The following is a 16,207-nucleotide window of genomic DNA, read 5'->3' as shown; positions in this document are numbered from 1 at the left end:
AAAAAAGTACATACAGAATTGTGTAATGTACTTAATTGATTGATGTCATCACACAACATAAGGGTATGTATTTAATGGTTTTCAAAAAGCAGAGTCAGACCTGATGCTAGAACAATATTAACTCCAGATTTCTTGCTGAGTGCTTGTTGACGGAGTCATCTCATTGGACTCTTGCGGAGCTCTCAATCTGTCCCATGTCCAGCACGAGAAGCTCTGCCGGGCCTCCTTTTATTTATGCATTGTTTTAGCTCACTTCTTTTTGCAATTTTCGAATGGAAAATGTTGGAAGAACTGAAAAAAACAAGTTTGTTGGAATGTTTCATAATTGTCATGGGACAACATTCGAGATCTTCTATCTCAGCATCCTACTGTAGCAGGGCTGACTCTCGATGGTCCACGTGGAAGCTGTGCTTTCCAGATTTTCAGGATAACCAAAGACTATGTATGTTATTCCTATTTATTTTAGCTGTACGCAAATCTATCTCCAGTGGACAGTATGGAAATCTGGCATTAAATCTCCAGAGTCCCTTTCCCGACCCATTGGACCTACATGACTATTGCATTATCAACCAACCTGAAGTTCTCCCATATATAAAGAACTGTATTTAAATCCAAGATATTGACCACATTACAGCAGTTTACAGGTCCATCAACCACATACATGAAGCGCTGATGGGACACAAGAAAGAAAAAAAACATTGAGACAAGAATTTGGATTTCCCGATCAGTCCAGGTTGTGCCATTAAGGCAAATGGGAGGTTAACAACTTACTTGTATAAAGTGCACAGGAATTTTTCTTTGGTCATTTCCATGTAGACATTTGTTCTGAAAAATTGTCGTTTTTAGGTCTGGGTTTTGACAGCATGGCCAAACAGGCATGTTGCTACCAACATACATAGTGTGGACTTTGGGTAGCTCCTTTCAAGGAGTAACCTTTCTTGATTAGCTTCTTTCAGCTATTGGCTTGAGACTTGTCCATCACACCTCAACTCAACCAAGTGGAGTATTAATATCTCATCTAATGCTACTGGTTGGTGGAATGTATTTATCCACCTCCACTCGAGTGCTTCCATTAAACTACATCGGGGACTACTTTACAACTATAGACCTCCTCGCCCTCTCCTGCAGATTCTCGCCCAGGTGTCTTACTCTAATGTGCTAACACCACTTTAAAACCAGATTTACTGGCTTTGAGAATGGTTGTGTTTTTAATATCTCAATGTCAAGACATGTTTCGTCGATCTTGGTGTCTTTTTTTAAAAATCAAGTAAATGAACAAAACTGAAATGCATTCTCCCTTCTTCCGTGGTCATTGACAGCAAATTCCTAAAATGGCGTCACACGAGCATCATCACACAGGGTGAGATGGGAAACTAAACATGGGCAAAGTAAGGACACCTTAAGCCTCGTGCGTAAGAAAACCTTTTAAATCCAAGTTATAAGGAAAGAAAACAGTACACATCAAACCAATCTGTTGCCTGTAAAAGTATTAAAACATGACATGTCCCCTGCTAGAAACTTACATCGATAGAATAAGTTGACAAAAAATATAACCGGTGTTTCTTGCATTTCATATGATTTGATATTATGACTGTTTCAAGTGCCAGGAAGCCTCCTGGTTTTATGTTTGGGGTAATCCTTTCAAAAGTGAATTGCTCGTGCATAGGTGTACAGTAATAAAATGTGTATTGTATCCTTCTGCAAAGTTTTGAAATATGTGTAACATGATTTCAATAAACCCAGATACACCGATATTCAATTAACGTACATTCTTGCATGTTAAAGTAAATACGATAGCTTAAAAAGACAACTTTTTTAAAAAGTACAATAAAAAAGTGCAGCACGATACATTCATGTTGGCTCCGTTTGCGGAACAGCCCTGGGCGTGTGTTGAGCAATCCTTGCTCAAGCCACCACCGATATCTTGAAGTGGTTAAGGCTCTCTTTTAAGTGTTTTCTTCCAAAAAGGTATGCGCTAAATTCACCATTGGTCGCTCCTCTTCTCTCCTGGGGGCCTTGCAAGGAGGTGGTCAGAATTTATGTGCAGAGCACCACAATTTTGTCAGGCATATATCTCGTTGGCTAAATGCACTGGTGTTGGAAAATGTTGCATGCGCTGATAAGATTTGAAAACTTTATCAAAAAGTCGGCGCACATCTGGAGCAACGCCTGCAAAATCCAATTACAGCAATCTTAATAAAATCTTAATTGTAGCCATCTATTTTATTGGAAATCCAGATAAATGTATAGTATTGGCGACACTAAACAAACGTTGTTTGGTGGCATATTAGTCAACGCTCGTGACCTCGTTGGTCAATCTTCGACTTACTCCTTCGCCCCCAGCACCTGCCTGCGACCACTGGTATCACAAAACCATTGTCCTGAATGATGCAGTAGCTCGCCCAGAATTCTGTGGCTCTCCAAGGAGGTTGTTGGTATTACAAATCTGAGCATCTTACAGGATGCTGTGGACCTTTAAGGATGCTGAGGTCAATACAAACATTACGGATCTTACATGATGCAGTGGGTCTTAATGCCACATTGGCACATACAGGAAGATGTGGTTCTTTCTTGCGTGGCATCATTATAGGACACTGTGGAACGCACATGACAATAGAATATTTCCAGAACACTGAAACTCTGCCATGATATAGGTATTGTACGTGGCGCCCTCCCTCCATGACACGGGCATTGCAAAAAGATTTCAGCAGCTGATGCAATAATCAACTAAATTAACCAGCTGACCTGAAACCGACCCCCACATAGCTGTCTATGTAAGGTAGAGATGTCCAATGTTGGTCCACAAAGGCCACAAACAACCACAGCACTTAAGGATAACCACTTCTGTAAAACATTACCAATTAGTTTCATTGCCTGTACATGTATCCTGCGTGGACATCCTAAAAATCTGGCAGGATAGGGGGGTGCGTTTCAACTCTGGTCTTCGAACCGGAATGCCTGTGAGGTCATTTGACACCTCACTCTTCCAATCTGTTGCAAGCTGATGTGTGATGATAAGTTAGAACAGTTCACTGCTGTTGTGAGAATAATAAAGAGGGGAGGGAATAAGTTATTGCATGTTCTCAGCGCCACTGCCCAAGGAGTAATGGTTCTGACATAATCTTTTGGCAGTGCGTGCTATGATTTATTCCTAATAGAAGGGTTTCATCCAGTCGAGGTAGCTCATGTAATTGAGCCTGACCTCTGAGCTCGCAGGCTTTTTTCTCTTTCTCTTTTGAGCGAGTGGGTGAGGGCGCGCGCTCGAGGCTTGCAGCGGTCTCTGGGCAGGCGGCTAGCAGCTCTTACTTACCGGCCCATGGCCACTTGATCGTTGGGATCCATCGAGCTGGTTTTGCGCTCTATAAGTTCTCGCAGTAGCTGGAAAAAGACATGTAAATACATTAGCACGCCAGCCAGATATATAAATTCTGAAGACAAGGCTACAGGTGATTTCAATCATCGGCACACACCTCACTCAGTCTATGGAGACAAGCACAAAACTGGGGTTGAATGCAACAATTAAGAATGTCCAAAAGCCAGCAGATATATCGGGCGCCTGGAGGAATGGTGTTCGTTGCAGGGCTGGCTGACGTCAAAAGCTGCGAAGCAAAATGGAGGCCCGCACAGGCCACTGGGTCCCGCTCAGTTACTTTCCAGGCACTCACCGCAGTGAACGCCTCTGACTTGGCTGCCGCAGAGCACACCTCCACAGTGCTTATCAGAATGCCCCTGGAGGTCACATAGCCTCCGCCATCTCCTTTTACTAGCCATTCCAGCAGTTGTCTATGCAATAAAAGGATCCATGAGCTCATCTTCCATTTCAACATGGCGGCGATAAAAAACAATTAGAAAATTGGAAAGCCGAGAGCTCCAATGAAGACAAAGGAGTAGCTCCGGGATTATAATGGCTGGTATAGGTCTGGAGCATCAACTTTCCAATGTTTGTCTTCCTGTTTTTCCCTTTTCAATGGCTCAGTGTCCCAACTAAGACGAACCATGGAGTCTTCCCTCCTACCCACCCATAGCCTCAGTTCAGAGTCTCTCTATAACAACACTCAAACGATATGATGTCAACAATTTAAAACATTTGCAACATGCTAATAGTTTTCAAAATGGAAACCTGAATGTTAATTACTCCTAACAATAACCTCACACAGCTATTAAACATTCAGAATGTCAGCACTGGTAGACTCAATAGTTCTCTCCTGACTGAAAATAAGACATTACTGGAATTTAAGTTCATCTAAGCAAAGAGCATGCCATGGGGACACTGGGTATGTGGGAACCTGGTGAAAAATGACTTACCTTCTGTAACACACTTTTGGGTGGATACTCTCTCTAAGCACAGATTGCTCAACTTGTGAATACCCCCAGGAGCCAGACTGGAACTGGAGATGTTTTTTGTCAGCAATTCCCTCACACCCCAGTAGGTGCCGTTGTGCAGCTCCGTGTCGGGTTCTTTCTGTTCTGAAAGTGATATCGGGACACATATATCTGCCACCTCAGCGAGCGGACGTCAGCTTCTTTCTGATATCAGTCCGTGCCATCGTATGAGGAGCTCTCATTAATTAGATTTTACAATTTACTGATCTTTAGCTGGAACCCTACTACGATGGAGAAGAGTGTCAATTTAAAAGAAAGGGGGAGGGCAGGTTGGTAGCGAATCTGTCTTTGGCGTATCCACCAGAAATAGTGCTACAGAACAGAAGTAACTTTTTCATCTGATGGATGCGTCTAACTGCAGATTTCTCACCTTTGGAATAGTTACCAAAGAAGTACCTTCCCAGGTGGTGGGTCTGCAGGACTGAACGGACAAAGTGCCCCTCCAGACTGGCCTGGCTATCCAGACAGTAGTGATTCTTGAACATGTGGACTGATGCCCACGTCATGGTCTGGCAGATGTCCAAGACAGGTACTCTGCGTGCCACTGCAAGGTAGCAGCCTTGGCTCTGTTGGAATGAGCCCTTAAGCCTTCTGGCAGTTGTTTCTCGGCCAATGAGTAGTAGATCTTTACACAAAGGATAACCCATCGGGAGATTGTCGGTTTCTGCACTGCCTTACTTTCTTTGTCCTAGAAAAGCCAACGAAGCATCGATCATTCACCTGATGGTCCCTGATGCAATCATTGTAAAAGCTCTCCTAGGGTCTAAGCGATGGAGTCTTTCTGCCTCCTTTGATGGATGAGGCAGGATACAGAACTCCGGCAGACCCGATGTGGAAAGGCTGGATAACTTTCAGAGGGATTGTCGCATTAAACATGAGCACTAGTTTGTCTGAAAGAAAGAGGTGCACAGTTGTTGGACAGACAGTGATTGTAGCTCACTCATGTACGAGATGGTGTGATCGCTATGAGGGACATTGTCTTCAAGGTCAGCAACCTTGGAAGGCAACTGTGCATCGGCTCGAATGGGGTGCACATCAGAACTGTGAGAACCAAATTAAGATCCCAATAGAGAATCACAAAAGTGTTTGGAGCAAACATGTGAGTCAGCCCTTTTAGAAAACTCATCACAATAGGTGATTTAAAAAAAGATTCCCGATCAGGTAACTGAAATGGCAGATAAGGCAGACAAATAACCTTTAACTATGCCACAGCAAGACTTTGCTGGGTTCATGACAGGGAGAAAAGATTGACTGGGCTTGAAGGTACTGAATATGCCTAACAGAACACCAAAAAATAAACTTCTCCCTGCGTCCCGCATAGATAGTTTTGATGGAGGAATGTCTAGCTGTCAGGATATTTCTTACTACCGCTGGAGGGAGATCAAAAACAATCAACTGTTTCTGTTCAGTCTCCAAGCATGGAGGTGTAAGTTGTGAAGTCTTGGGAGCAGGACCCTGCCCTGCTGCTGCAACAGATGGTCCTCCTGAAGAGGCAGCTGGATTCGAGAACAGATGCTTATTGCCAGAAATTTCTGGGCACCATACTCTCCTGGGCCAATCGATGACACTAGGATGTCTTGGGCCTGATTGTTCCTGATCTTCTTCATAACTTTGGGCAGGAGAGGAAGAGGCAGGAATGTGCACAGGAGTCCTCAGTTCCAGTCTGACACTCATCTCCAAGGAAGAACTGCCTTGGGAACTCCAACATGCACACCGTGGTGGAGATGAGATCAATCCAGGGCTCTCCCCCATTGCTGGAAGATGCGCTGTACCACCTCTGATCGTGATCTACAAGGCAATGGCAACTGATTTTATCTGCCCTGGTGTTTAAAGAACCTACCAGTCCTAGAGAGGTAGGACCTTCTGGCTCAAGACCCCCAACCCCACTCCACCATGCTTGTTGCAGTACCACAAGGCGGTGGTGATGTCTGTAAGGACCTTAACCCATTCCCCCTTGATGAACAGGGAATCGTGCCAATCCTTTCCTTAGGGTACTTAAGGGCTTACTTGGGTGTAGGTCCCTAGATTCGTCGTGGGACAACATTCAGATCAGACACCACTTCTTCTACTGTCTGGGCACTCCAGACTTTGCTGGACTTCATTTGGGCTCATCTTCGACTCGCTTCCAGTCTGCTACATCGACTGTGCCTGTACACCATACAAGAACCTTCCAAGGCCTGTGGGCATCAAAGAAACCTGAAGGAATATCCGTTTAAGTGAAGGAGTCACTTCCCTGCATTCACAGGCACCGCAACTAAGTCAATCGGTCTGCTGATACCGAGCTCCTCCGGACTCTGTAAGGTACTGAAACACAGGTGGTGGTTCTCCACAGCACTAGAGGCCTGCCCTTCCCTCTCACCAAGTTTCCCTCGTGGGGGCTGTAATAACCAAACTCATGTGCACGCGTCAACTTGCAGTTGCAAAGGCTTGTTGGCTTCCTTCCACCAAGATCTTCGGGCTCCAAGTAGCCTTAACCTCAAGCATCTCCAGTGACCAAAGTCTTTGTCCACATCGCATTGTTTGCACCGTGGCCTGCTTCTCCTAATAAAGGATCCTGCATCTCAGGTGCTGAGAATAGTCTCTTGCTCTCCTCAAATGACCCCTGCTTTGATTAGCTGCATCTTTTACACTAGGAGGACTTGGTTCATATTTGTTGACTTGATTGGTACATCAAATGGTAGATCCACGGGCAATTTTCATTTAATTCAAGCATATAACATCCTCTATTGCATGGGCTCGTACTAGGGGGAAATGCTGAAGGCACAGAGCTCGCACCCTACCAACCTCAGAGACCCCCAAACACTCTTCTTTTAAGTGTGCCATTCTCTCTTAATTTGCCTTTTAGGTATTCTTTTTGCATCAAATTTACAGGTTTTGACAGGTATAAGATACATTGTGATACTACACTGTGGGATCTTCCTACACAAACACAATGATGAAAGTTGCAGCATGCTCAGCCATGGACATTTACAGGCCCAACATGCGGTTGCCTAGGACAGGCCCGTGTAGGGAAGCGCCTTACGAGAGAAGATTTGGAAAGATAGATAAACCGGAAAGACATATACTGCACGTCCACTGCTGAGTTCATTAGCGAGATGCATTTCACTGCAGTCCCATTCCAACGGATCAATAGTTGGCACACGCACACCGGCACTATTTCATGATACATTTAGTTCACCAATCACCATCTATTGGGGAAGTTGGAAAGAGTAGCTGAAAAAAGGGCAGTGTCTCACACTGCAGAATTTCACAGATGAATCTTGCTCAATCCATCATCTCAGAGTCTTGAATACGATTATCTCATTACACACAGCAGATCGCATTCCAGTGCGTGAAGGGGTGATCGTTTTAAGCAGAGCCGCTGCCCAGATGAACATTTGGCCTTCGATTGAATCCCAGCCACAGACAGTGAGAGCAGAGTATGGGTTGGAGGAAGACATGGGCCATGAAGCCTGATCCAAGTGTCACATGCATGGGTTCTGTATCTGCCGCCTACACATGCAAGACTGAGGCCTGGCTCGTGCGCGGTATGATTCCACTGCCCAGGTAGAGTGTGCATAGTTTTTGCACATGCATTTAGAGGTGGCATGTCCATCTCAGGAAAAACATTTTGGAATACAAAAATCTCGTACGTGGAGAGGGAGCTGCTTAGAGAATAAAAACAGAAGTTGGAAAACAGAATTGGGAAAGGTACAGGGATGGGTTTCATTACAGCCCAGTGAAAGATTTAGAACGAGGAAAAGGGTTATGGATAGCAATCAAATAAGAATAAAATTAACTTTAAGATAATATCGGGGCAGGGAAAAGGATAGGTTGAAGAAAAGGGTTGTGGATCGCATTAGGATGAGTGCTAGGAATAGCACGAAGGGAAGATTATGGTAAAACATGTCATGGAAAGGGATAGGTTAAGGGAAGAGAGCACGAGAGTGGTTGGTGCATAAAAAAGAAAGACCTTTGATTTCCTGAAAAAAGACAAGACCCAAGATTATAAAACACAGAAAAATAGATCTCCACGATTATTCACTCTGAGATTATGTGTATAATATCAAAGTGATTTACTCTCCCGAAAAACATAGCTGGAACCCATGAAGCAGCCCAGGGTAATGAATATTCCTGTTAAGGTCGGACTCTAAGGTAGAAAGGGGATTCATTTTGACGTTGACATGATTCTCAACATTTGCAAGGGCAGCAAAGGCATGTACTTGGCTGCCCTCGTGGCCTAGAGCTCACTATTTTAAGAGATCTCTGCCTTCCTGGGAGCGATCTCTATGCCATCAGAGTAACTGCAGTGGCAGGTCCTGTTAAAACATTGAAACTTTGCTGGGCAGTCGCTATGTTTTATGTGGCAGACCAGAAATCTTTTTTATGTCCATAAACAAACAGAAGTTTGTTTTTGAAAAGTAAAGAACTAATATCCCTGACACCCTGAGAGTTTTCTCCCAAGGTGTAGATGTCATTTATTTTTATTTATTTTTGGGACCGCCCGAACAGGAAAAAAAAGTCCATGAGATGGCCTGATGCACGCTGGCCCAACTGTGTAACAGTTCTGCTTGCGGAACCAGCAGGGGTTCCAGTGGTGGTAAGAAGGTGTTTCGCCCCACTCTAAATAGAACAGGCGGACTCTCAGTTTGCCAGACGAGGTACAAATCTGCAGGAGTACCCTGTCCACCAAACTCTAAATAAACCCAATGTCTTTAGCAAGTGATGCAGACTACTGACAAGTTTTGGAAACGGACCACGCCTACAATAGCTACAGGCCATACCCGGAGCAGCAGCAGGCTTGAGCTTGAGAGGTTTCATGGAATAAAAAGACAAAAAGAAAGTTTCATTTTCACCTCCACTCTTCAAATGAATCTTAGCGAGAAAATGGCAGATTGGGCGCCCCCTTATTTCTAAATGCCAATCATTAGTGTTTTTAGTTTATTTAATTAACTTGTACAAAGAACATTCCGAATTGCAAATAGGAGGGGGCACAAAAGAGGCACTCTCTCCTGTTAGTGATTCAAAAAGGGATATATTAATTCCATATGATTGCAGCTGTGGTTGCAAACCATTCATTGACGGCTCCCGACCCTCAAATTTGAGTAGTAATTGATGTGCAAAGTGGAAGCTGCCTCCAGGGAACAGATTCTCCCTTAGAAACTGTGTTGCCAACCTCAGGGGAGCAAGCACCTGTTACCCCAGATGCATTACCAAGCTGTAAACTTTTTAAAATATATATATATCAGCACCTGTACCCTTCAAGGGCATAGGTTGCTTTTAAAAATATATGTTTCACATCTCAAAATGCAGAAACGGAAGTCTGCTGTGCTTAGCTGCCCCCACCCCCCTTAAATGACAGCCAATTAAAGGGGGTTGCAAATAGCGACCTGTCTAATTTATCTATTAGGCGGGTTGTTTTGTGAAACTCTACGAATGGACAATTTGCGAATCGCGATGCCAAACTATCACTACGTTGCCTGGCGCTCAATGAGGGTTCAGCCGCACAGAATGCCAGCGTTTTACCATTCTGTAGGCCCAGGACCCTCGTGTGGTGTCAACAGGGCGCCTAATGTGCACAGGAACATAACAACGCTCCCAGATAATACGAAAAGGGGAGGGAGGTGGGGGAGGGGGGGGGGTGACACCTCAAAATTCAGATAGCAGTCAATGTACTAGAAATGGTAAGATGCCTTAGTCACGAGTCCCGAGAAAACACTTTTTTTTATTTGATTTATTTTTTTACACGACTCCTGCAGCAATTATATTTAAAAAGCGGAGGGATCAGAGGCCACCGGTTTATTATCGCATGAAACCAGCCAGCTATTTTGAGTTTTTTTGGGGTGCCCGTTTATCTGATCGATTCTACCGACACGTCTCTGGCAGCAAATCTATCAGTTTATCTCCCCTCCTAAATCACGGCCACCGCTGGCAGCTGGCAGGGGGACGCGGACAAGAGGCGAGGTGCTGTAACTGCGCCGTGCTGAGAACAGCTGCCCCAGAGGCCACGCGCAAACATGGGCTCAAGGCCCTGTGCGAGTAGGGGCGGGGGCGGGCTGGGGCCCGCTCAGCACCACGGACAGCTCTCCCGGCGTGCCGCTTTGTATTCATGCCGCGCGCTCCGCAGAGAGCACAGCAGTGGAACTGTGACCAGGAGGGACACGCGACTGCTAACGTTATTTGCACTGCGATGACGTCAATTTAACACGTAATGCGGTCGTTGCTAAATTTATAATGTGTTTAGAAACAATAAAACATGGCAACAACCGGGCACGTTGTGCATCTGCACAGAGTGATAAATGACGAGCGGAAAAGCTGGGGCCAGTGTTTAACTAACCACTGTTACTTCCTCTAGGCGACTTTCCATTCCATCGTGTTTAATCTGACATGTCTCTAAAGGTAGGAACAAAAGCTATGCAAGGCAGTAGGGGCCTCACTCCACAGGAGCAGTCTGCGCCCCTCTGCACAGGATTAACTGGTAAGGTGCATGCAGCTTTTGCATCTGGGCATAGAGAGCTCTGCAGATAAAACACAACTGGGTGGGGTGGGTGGTTGGGAAGGGGGGTATGGGGCAAAAGAGGGGGCGGGGTCGAGGTCAGCATAGATGAGGATGTGCTGGGAGGGAGGACAACTTATTTGTTAACTCCTTAGCTGCTGTTGCTTAAGCATATGCAAAAGAAACAATTGATGGATGGAATGCTGGACAATGCAAACATTCACCCCCAGTCACAAGGATCTGGGTTTAATCCATCATTCTTTTGCTCAGCACACCAAATCAGTTTGGACCCAGCCATATGCAAATCAGTCTTGACCCTGTTCCTCATCGGAACAGTCCAGCTTGAACTGCCAAGCCAGGTCCTCCCTGGACCAGAAACAAGCATCCTGGGACTGGTTTCAGGGCATCACCCTTCATCAGCCAGGCTAGCTTGAATCCAGTGGTGTGTTGAGCACGGGACCCAAGTTTGGGCAGACCCTTCCCACTTAGGGCAACATATGCAAAAGTAACAATTGATGGGTGGAATGCTGGACAATACAAACATTCACCCCCAGTCCCAAGGATCTGGGTTGAATCCATCATTCTTTTGCTCACCAGCACCCCAGTTTGGACGCAGCCATATGCAGATCAGTCTTGACCCTGTTACTTATCGGAACAGTCCAGCCCGAACTGCCAAGCCAGGTCCTCCCTGGACCGGAAATAATCATCCTGGGACTGGTTTCAGAGCATCACCCTTCATTAGCCAGGCTAGCTTGAATCCAGTGGTGTAGTGAGCACGGGACCCTTAAGCATGCATAACTTATTTTTGACAAATTGGCAAAAATTTACGTTCCTTTCCCCCACACTTTGGGGATTTTAAAGATATACAAGGTATAAATGTAAATGTCAAGGTAAATGTCGAGGTACTTATAGAGCGCACTGTCACCAGACGGCCACCTTGCGGTGTCGCCTTTGCGGTTTCCTGGCGCTGATACTCATACCGCTGTGGAACCCCTCCTGGCTTTCCCTGTGAAGTGTCCACTCCTGCGTCTGCCGCTCTAACCATTGAGCCACACTCCTCCACGTGTGTGCGCAGGTGTGTGCAATGATTTCACTGAAACCTGTCGACAATTGCTGGTGTGGACTAGTTTCATATTCAAGCAGCGTGATGTTGGCGTCACATGTCACACTTATCCCAAATAAAAAAAATTAAAAAACTTTGGCCATGAGGGAAGCGGTTAACTTGTGACCTGTAGTTTAAAAAAAAAAAAAGAATATATTCTGGCGTACATTCCAGAAAGGTTTTCAAACGCTCTGTGGCGGACCACCGCAGTGCTTTTGAACCTTAATGTTCATCACTAGCGTCAAGTCTAAAAGCACTCTGAAGGTACTGTGGTGGACACGAGGATGTGGCACAGCGGCCGAGCTGCCGACTTGGAAGCTGGGGACCGAATTTGCGTTTCTGCGTTGGAACAACATCCTGTGATTCTCGGCAAATCACCCAGTCTCCTCATGCCCATGGACAGTGCCTGGATACCCTCACGGGAGATAAGTCGCGCTGTATAAAGCTACAAACTAAACTTTGATCTCAACGGTTCGGTCACTGCAATTGAACGATTAATGAAATGTTTTGATGTGTAAACAAATAAATAAAAGGAGGAACAGCTAAGTCTTTTAGGAGCAGATCCCATCAGGAGGGCGGGGGGAGGCGACTTTCCACAGATGTGTGGCCACCAGTGCAAAAGAAATTCTGAAGCACTTTAACAAATATTTTAAGAGGGCATCATTTTATAAGTTGTTTTCAGTTTAAAGGGTATTACTCTCACTTGATAGTGTGGTTTATTTCCAGTCTTCTCCACATCATACAGTACGTTCAGTGAGACAAGTGTGCACAGGGAGTAACTTGGCTATCTGACTGGAGTTCAAAATCTTCCAAGGAACTCACGCACTTGTGATAAACGGCAGCAGCCACCATGGAGCCTGCCCAGTACAAACGATTACACAGGACTCTGAGATTAGGAGACCATCAGGTTTGTCACTTTCCTTAGAAGACGACTGAAGAGAGAAGACCAGTCGCTGCACCCCGCTTTACACAGAATTCCAGCAGGAGGGGGGCTCAGGAAGCAGCACAGGCGGTCAATCACTGAAAGACAAGTCTGCTCATAATGGCTACCACTAACCATGTACAGCACCTCCAACTACAGGGGCTACATACATGCAGGGGTGATACCATCAAAGGCACACCGCTTCACGTGCACCCAGCACATGCAGGTACCTTCTCTCACATATGCACACACCCACCACCCTCCATCCCAAACACTGTGAACAAGGTGATTCAGCGGTAACATACCTCACAGATTTACTAGTAAGAACCAGTAGGCAGCCTGCACAGTGGGGATCAAGTGGAAAAGCCTGTGCACATCTCCTGTGATCAGCGTCCACCAAGAGTTCACATCACAGGCAGTTCATGGGGATGGTACCCACCCATGAATATAGTACACTTTGGGAGGACATAACCCAACAGAGTCTGGCACGCGGTCGATGAACAATACGCTTTAATCATGTGGAGCACAGGTCAGCAGATTAGTGTCATGGGCCTTCTGTAGAAGAAAACACAACTGGTCTACCAGAATGATAACATAAGGCACCGAATGTCGCATGGACACTTGGTCAGGAGACATTCGACCCTACTGCATGTAACTGTTGTGTCAATTAGGTAAGTTACTTACAGACGGCAGCCTAAAGCTGTCGGGCAGTGGGGCTCGGACTACTGCATGGCGTCCGGTCTCCGAGGACTTGATTATTTTTTCCCCAATGCTTTCCCGTGAGCTCTGCTCCAGCAGCAGGCACAGGCTGCGGGTTCAGAGCGAGTGATGAATCCTGCTCTTGAACGCAGCGACACTTTTTCTCAGGACAAGACCCACAACTCTCCCCCAGCAGCAATATTTTATGAGTCCATTGATTTGGCCCCTCAATTTATTAGTGGAAAACAGCAAACCCTCTCATCAAGGACCATATATATTCCATTATGCGTGATCTACAGCCTCCACTAGTGACTAATTATTAACAGCGAAGTGCAGGTAAATCACATCCTTGCTGAGCCGTGTTGTTGAACTGGTCCCCGTGAAAGGACAGACATCCTCGGATTTCTGTTCAGCAGATGAAGAGTCCACCGAGCTTGCACTGCCGCAAAGCTGATGTTTGTTTGGAAGTTAAAATGAAATATATCCCACAGCACAGAAGGCAAGAAAGAATTCAAACTTTTTGATGGCAACTACGTTCCTAGGGGTTCAGGACTTCGCGGGCTGTATGTGATACTGGTAAAAACAGTTTTAAGGAAACCTATTCTGGAGAAATCTTCTCCACAAAGCCACTTCCTCATTTTTTTAATAAATGAAATTCTCAGGATGGCGAATCCATCCTGGTGAAAGCCCTGAATGGCAGAAAATATGCTGCAATCTATTTTCCCCACAATCACAGATAACTTGTAAAGGAGGTAATAATTGTGCTTCTTTTATCCTTCACCTTCTCTGCTCTTTTTCCTCTCTTGCTCATTCTCCTTTGACCTGGGCTGGTCGTCCAACTCTTTTTCTTTACCAGGGTCCTATGCTTTTACCTATGCTCTAGTACCTCTATGCTTACCATACGCTAACCTCTAACCCAAACTATACACTAGTTTCTCTACCTCCAGCCCACACATTTTTAAGCTTCTCCCAACCCCATCAATTCCCTTTTGTGGGACTCCTGTTCACCAGCTGACAAGTTCAGGGCACAGGTTGGGCACTAGTCTTCATCGTCACATACGCGTTAGTCTGTCAACCATTGCTTTGGGCATTACCACCACCAGGCTGGCGCTTTGCCTACCACAAAGCTCTCTGATGCCAAGGCCTGGCCTTTTGACTACTTTGTCCTTTATGTGCTTCATTGCTTCCTCCGCCACCCTGTATGTTCCAGTTTTGTGTCATGGGCTCAAGGAAAGTACATGAACAAAGAGGCCAAGCACTGCTTGCACTGCCTGCTGGCCAGGTGTCAGGACAGGAAGGAGTCCAGTTCCCTCGATTGACCTTTCTTCTCCGAGGCTGGAGCTGCCTCTGACACTTGCAGTTCTCACTCTTTCCTTGTAAATGGCAAGGCCAGGCTGTCCTTCTCTAGCCGTCTTTCTCTTTCTTAGCCCCCTTGTTCTCTCTTCCCCACTCGCCACTTTTCTCCCCCTGAGCCGACTCTTTCTCTGTCTTTAGGCATCCGCTTTGTGTTACCAGGCCACTTGGCCTCTTCTCATGTAGTTCAAATACACGAGACTAAAAGTCCAGTAGCCACTGGGCTACTATCACATAACCTAGCTGAGGTGCCAGTTCGACTTAGATGTCCTTAAGCCGTCAGGAGGTTACAGACTGCTGTGGCCATGATTTTCTAGTGGTGAAGGAGCCATAGAGTCCAGTGGACATTAGTCTACTAGACGGAATAAGGGGGCCTTATCGGGGTTAAGAATGATGACCCAGGACAAGGGTTTTAGTCAGGATTTCTCAAGATTCCCAAGGACAGCTGGAGAGAGGAGTGTAGGCGCCCCAGGACACGGAGGGCCAGGGAGGAGGCAGGTTCACACGGCTCTCGAGGCAGGTTCACACGGCTCTCAAGGCAGCTCGTGGACCAAGTTGCCCGATACCAGGACTAGCCGATCCTTGTGAACGCGGTTACCGAACTGTATTCGATGGAACGGAGCCGAATTTACACGAAAATCACCAGTATATTTGAGTAAATGATGCACTGGAAAAGTGCGATCAAAGCAAAGCTTATTTCATCGATTTGTAACTGGTGGTCCATACTCAGACAAATAATGTTGTAGTCCTGGGGCTTGTAAATATCAAGTGCTACACTACAGATAGTGCACCACTTGTGAAAGTGCAGCAGATGAGTCAGAATCCCCCTGGTCTCACAGATCGTCAGAGCCTCAGCCACGTTTGCATCTGTATTACAAAGTGTGCTGAGCAAACTGACTGTGCAGCTATCTGTAGGAACACGCAATAAGGATCCATGATCCCCGAGGAGTGCCTGAGGGTACCAGTGAAAGTGGGGTTGTCAGCCTCTCCATCAAAGGCCAAGTATGGGGTTTCCTGGGGTACAGCCAAGCTGAGCAGCTGCTTTCTTCCTTCCAGAGTCTGCACCAGGGATTTATGACCTGGCTTTGGGAGGCACTTCAGACCCACCTGCCACAACTCAAAGCCCCAATTCACCACATGCACACCACCCCTTTGGTGGTCGGCGTTCTGCAGTTCCCGGGGGTGGGCTCCTCGTCCCTTGACACATGCAGCAGGACAAGAGATTCCTAGGGAAACGCCACACAGTTCAGATGGGCTTGGGTCCGTACACCCA

General features: G+C 46.1%; 1 protein-coding gene across 1 annotated transcript in view; it reads right to left on the bottom strand.

Moving 5' to 3' along the window:
* AATF (apoptosis antagonizing transcription factor) overlaps positions 1 to 16,207 on the bottom strand; it is a 363,992-nt gene that overhangs the window by 96,586 nt on the left and 251,199 nt on the right. The window contains exon 9 of the mRNA XM_085649474.1: positions 3,311 to 3,378. Coding sequence (XP_085505600.1) covers positions 3,311 to 3,378 — 68 coding nt within the window. The remainder of the gene's footprint in view (positions 1 to 3,310; positions 3,379 to 16,207) is intronic.

Source organism: Triturus cristatus, chromosome 3_2 (genome assembly GCF_964204655.1).
Source record: "Triturus cristatus chromosome 3_2, aTriCri1.1, whole genome shotgun sequence".
Classification (NCBI taxonomy): domain Eukaryota; kingdom Metazoa; phylum Chordata; class Amphibia; order Caudata; family Salamandridae; genus Triturus; species Triturus cristatus.
This window is presented reverse-complemented; position numbering and strand designations above follow the sequence as displayed.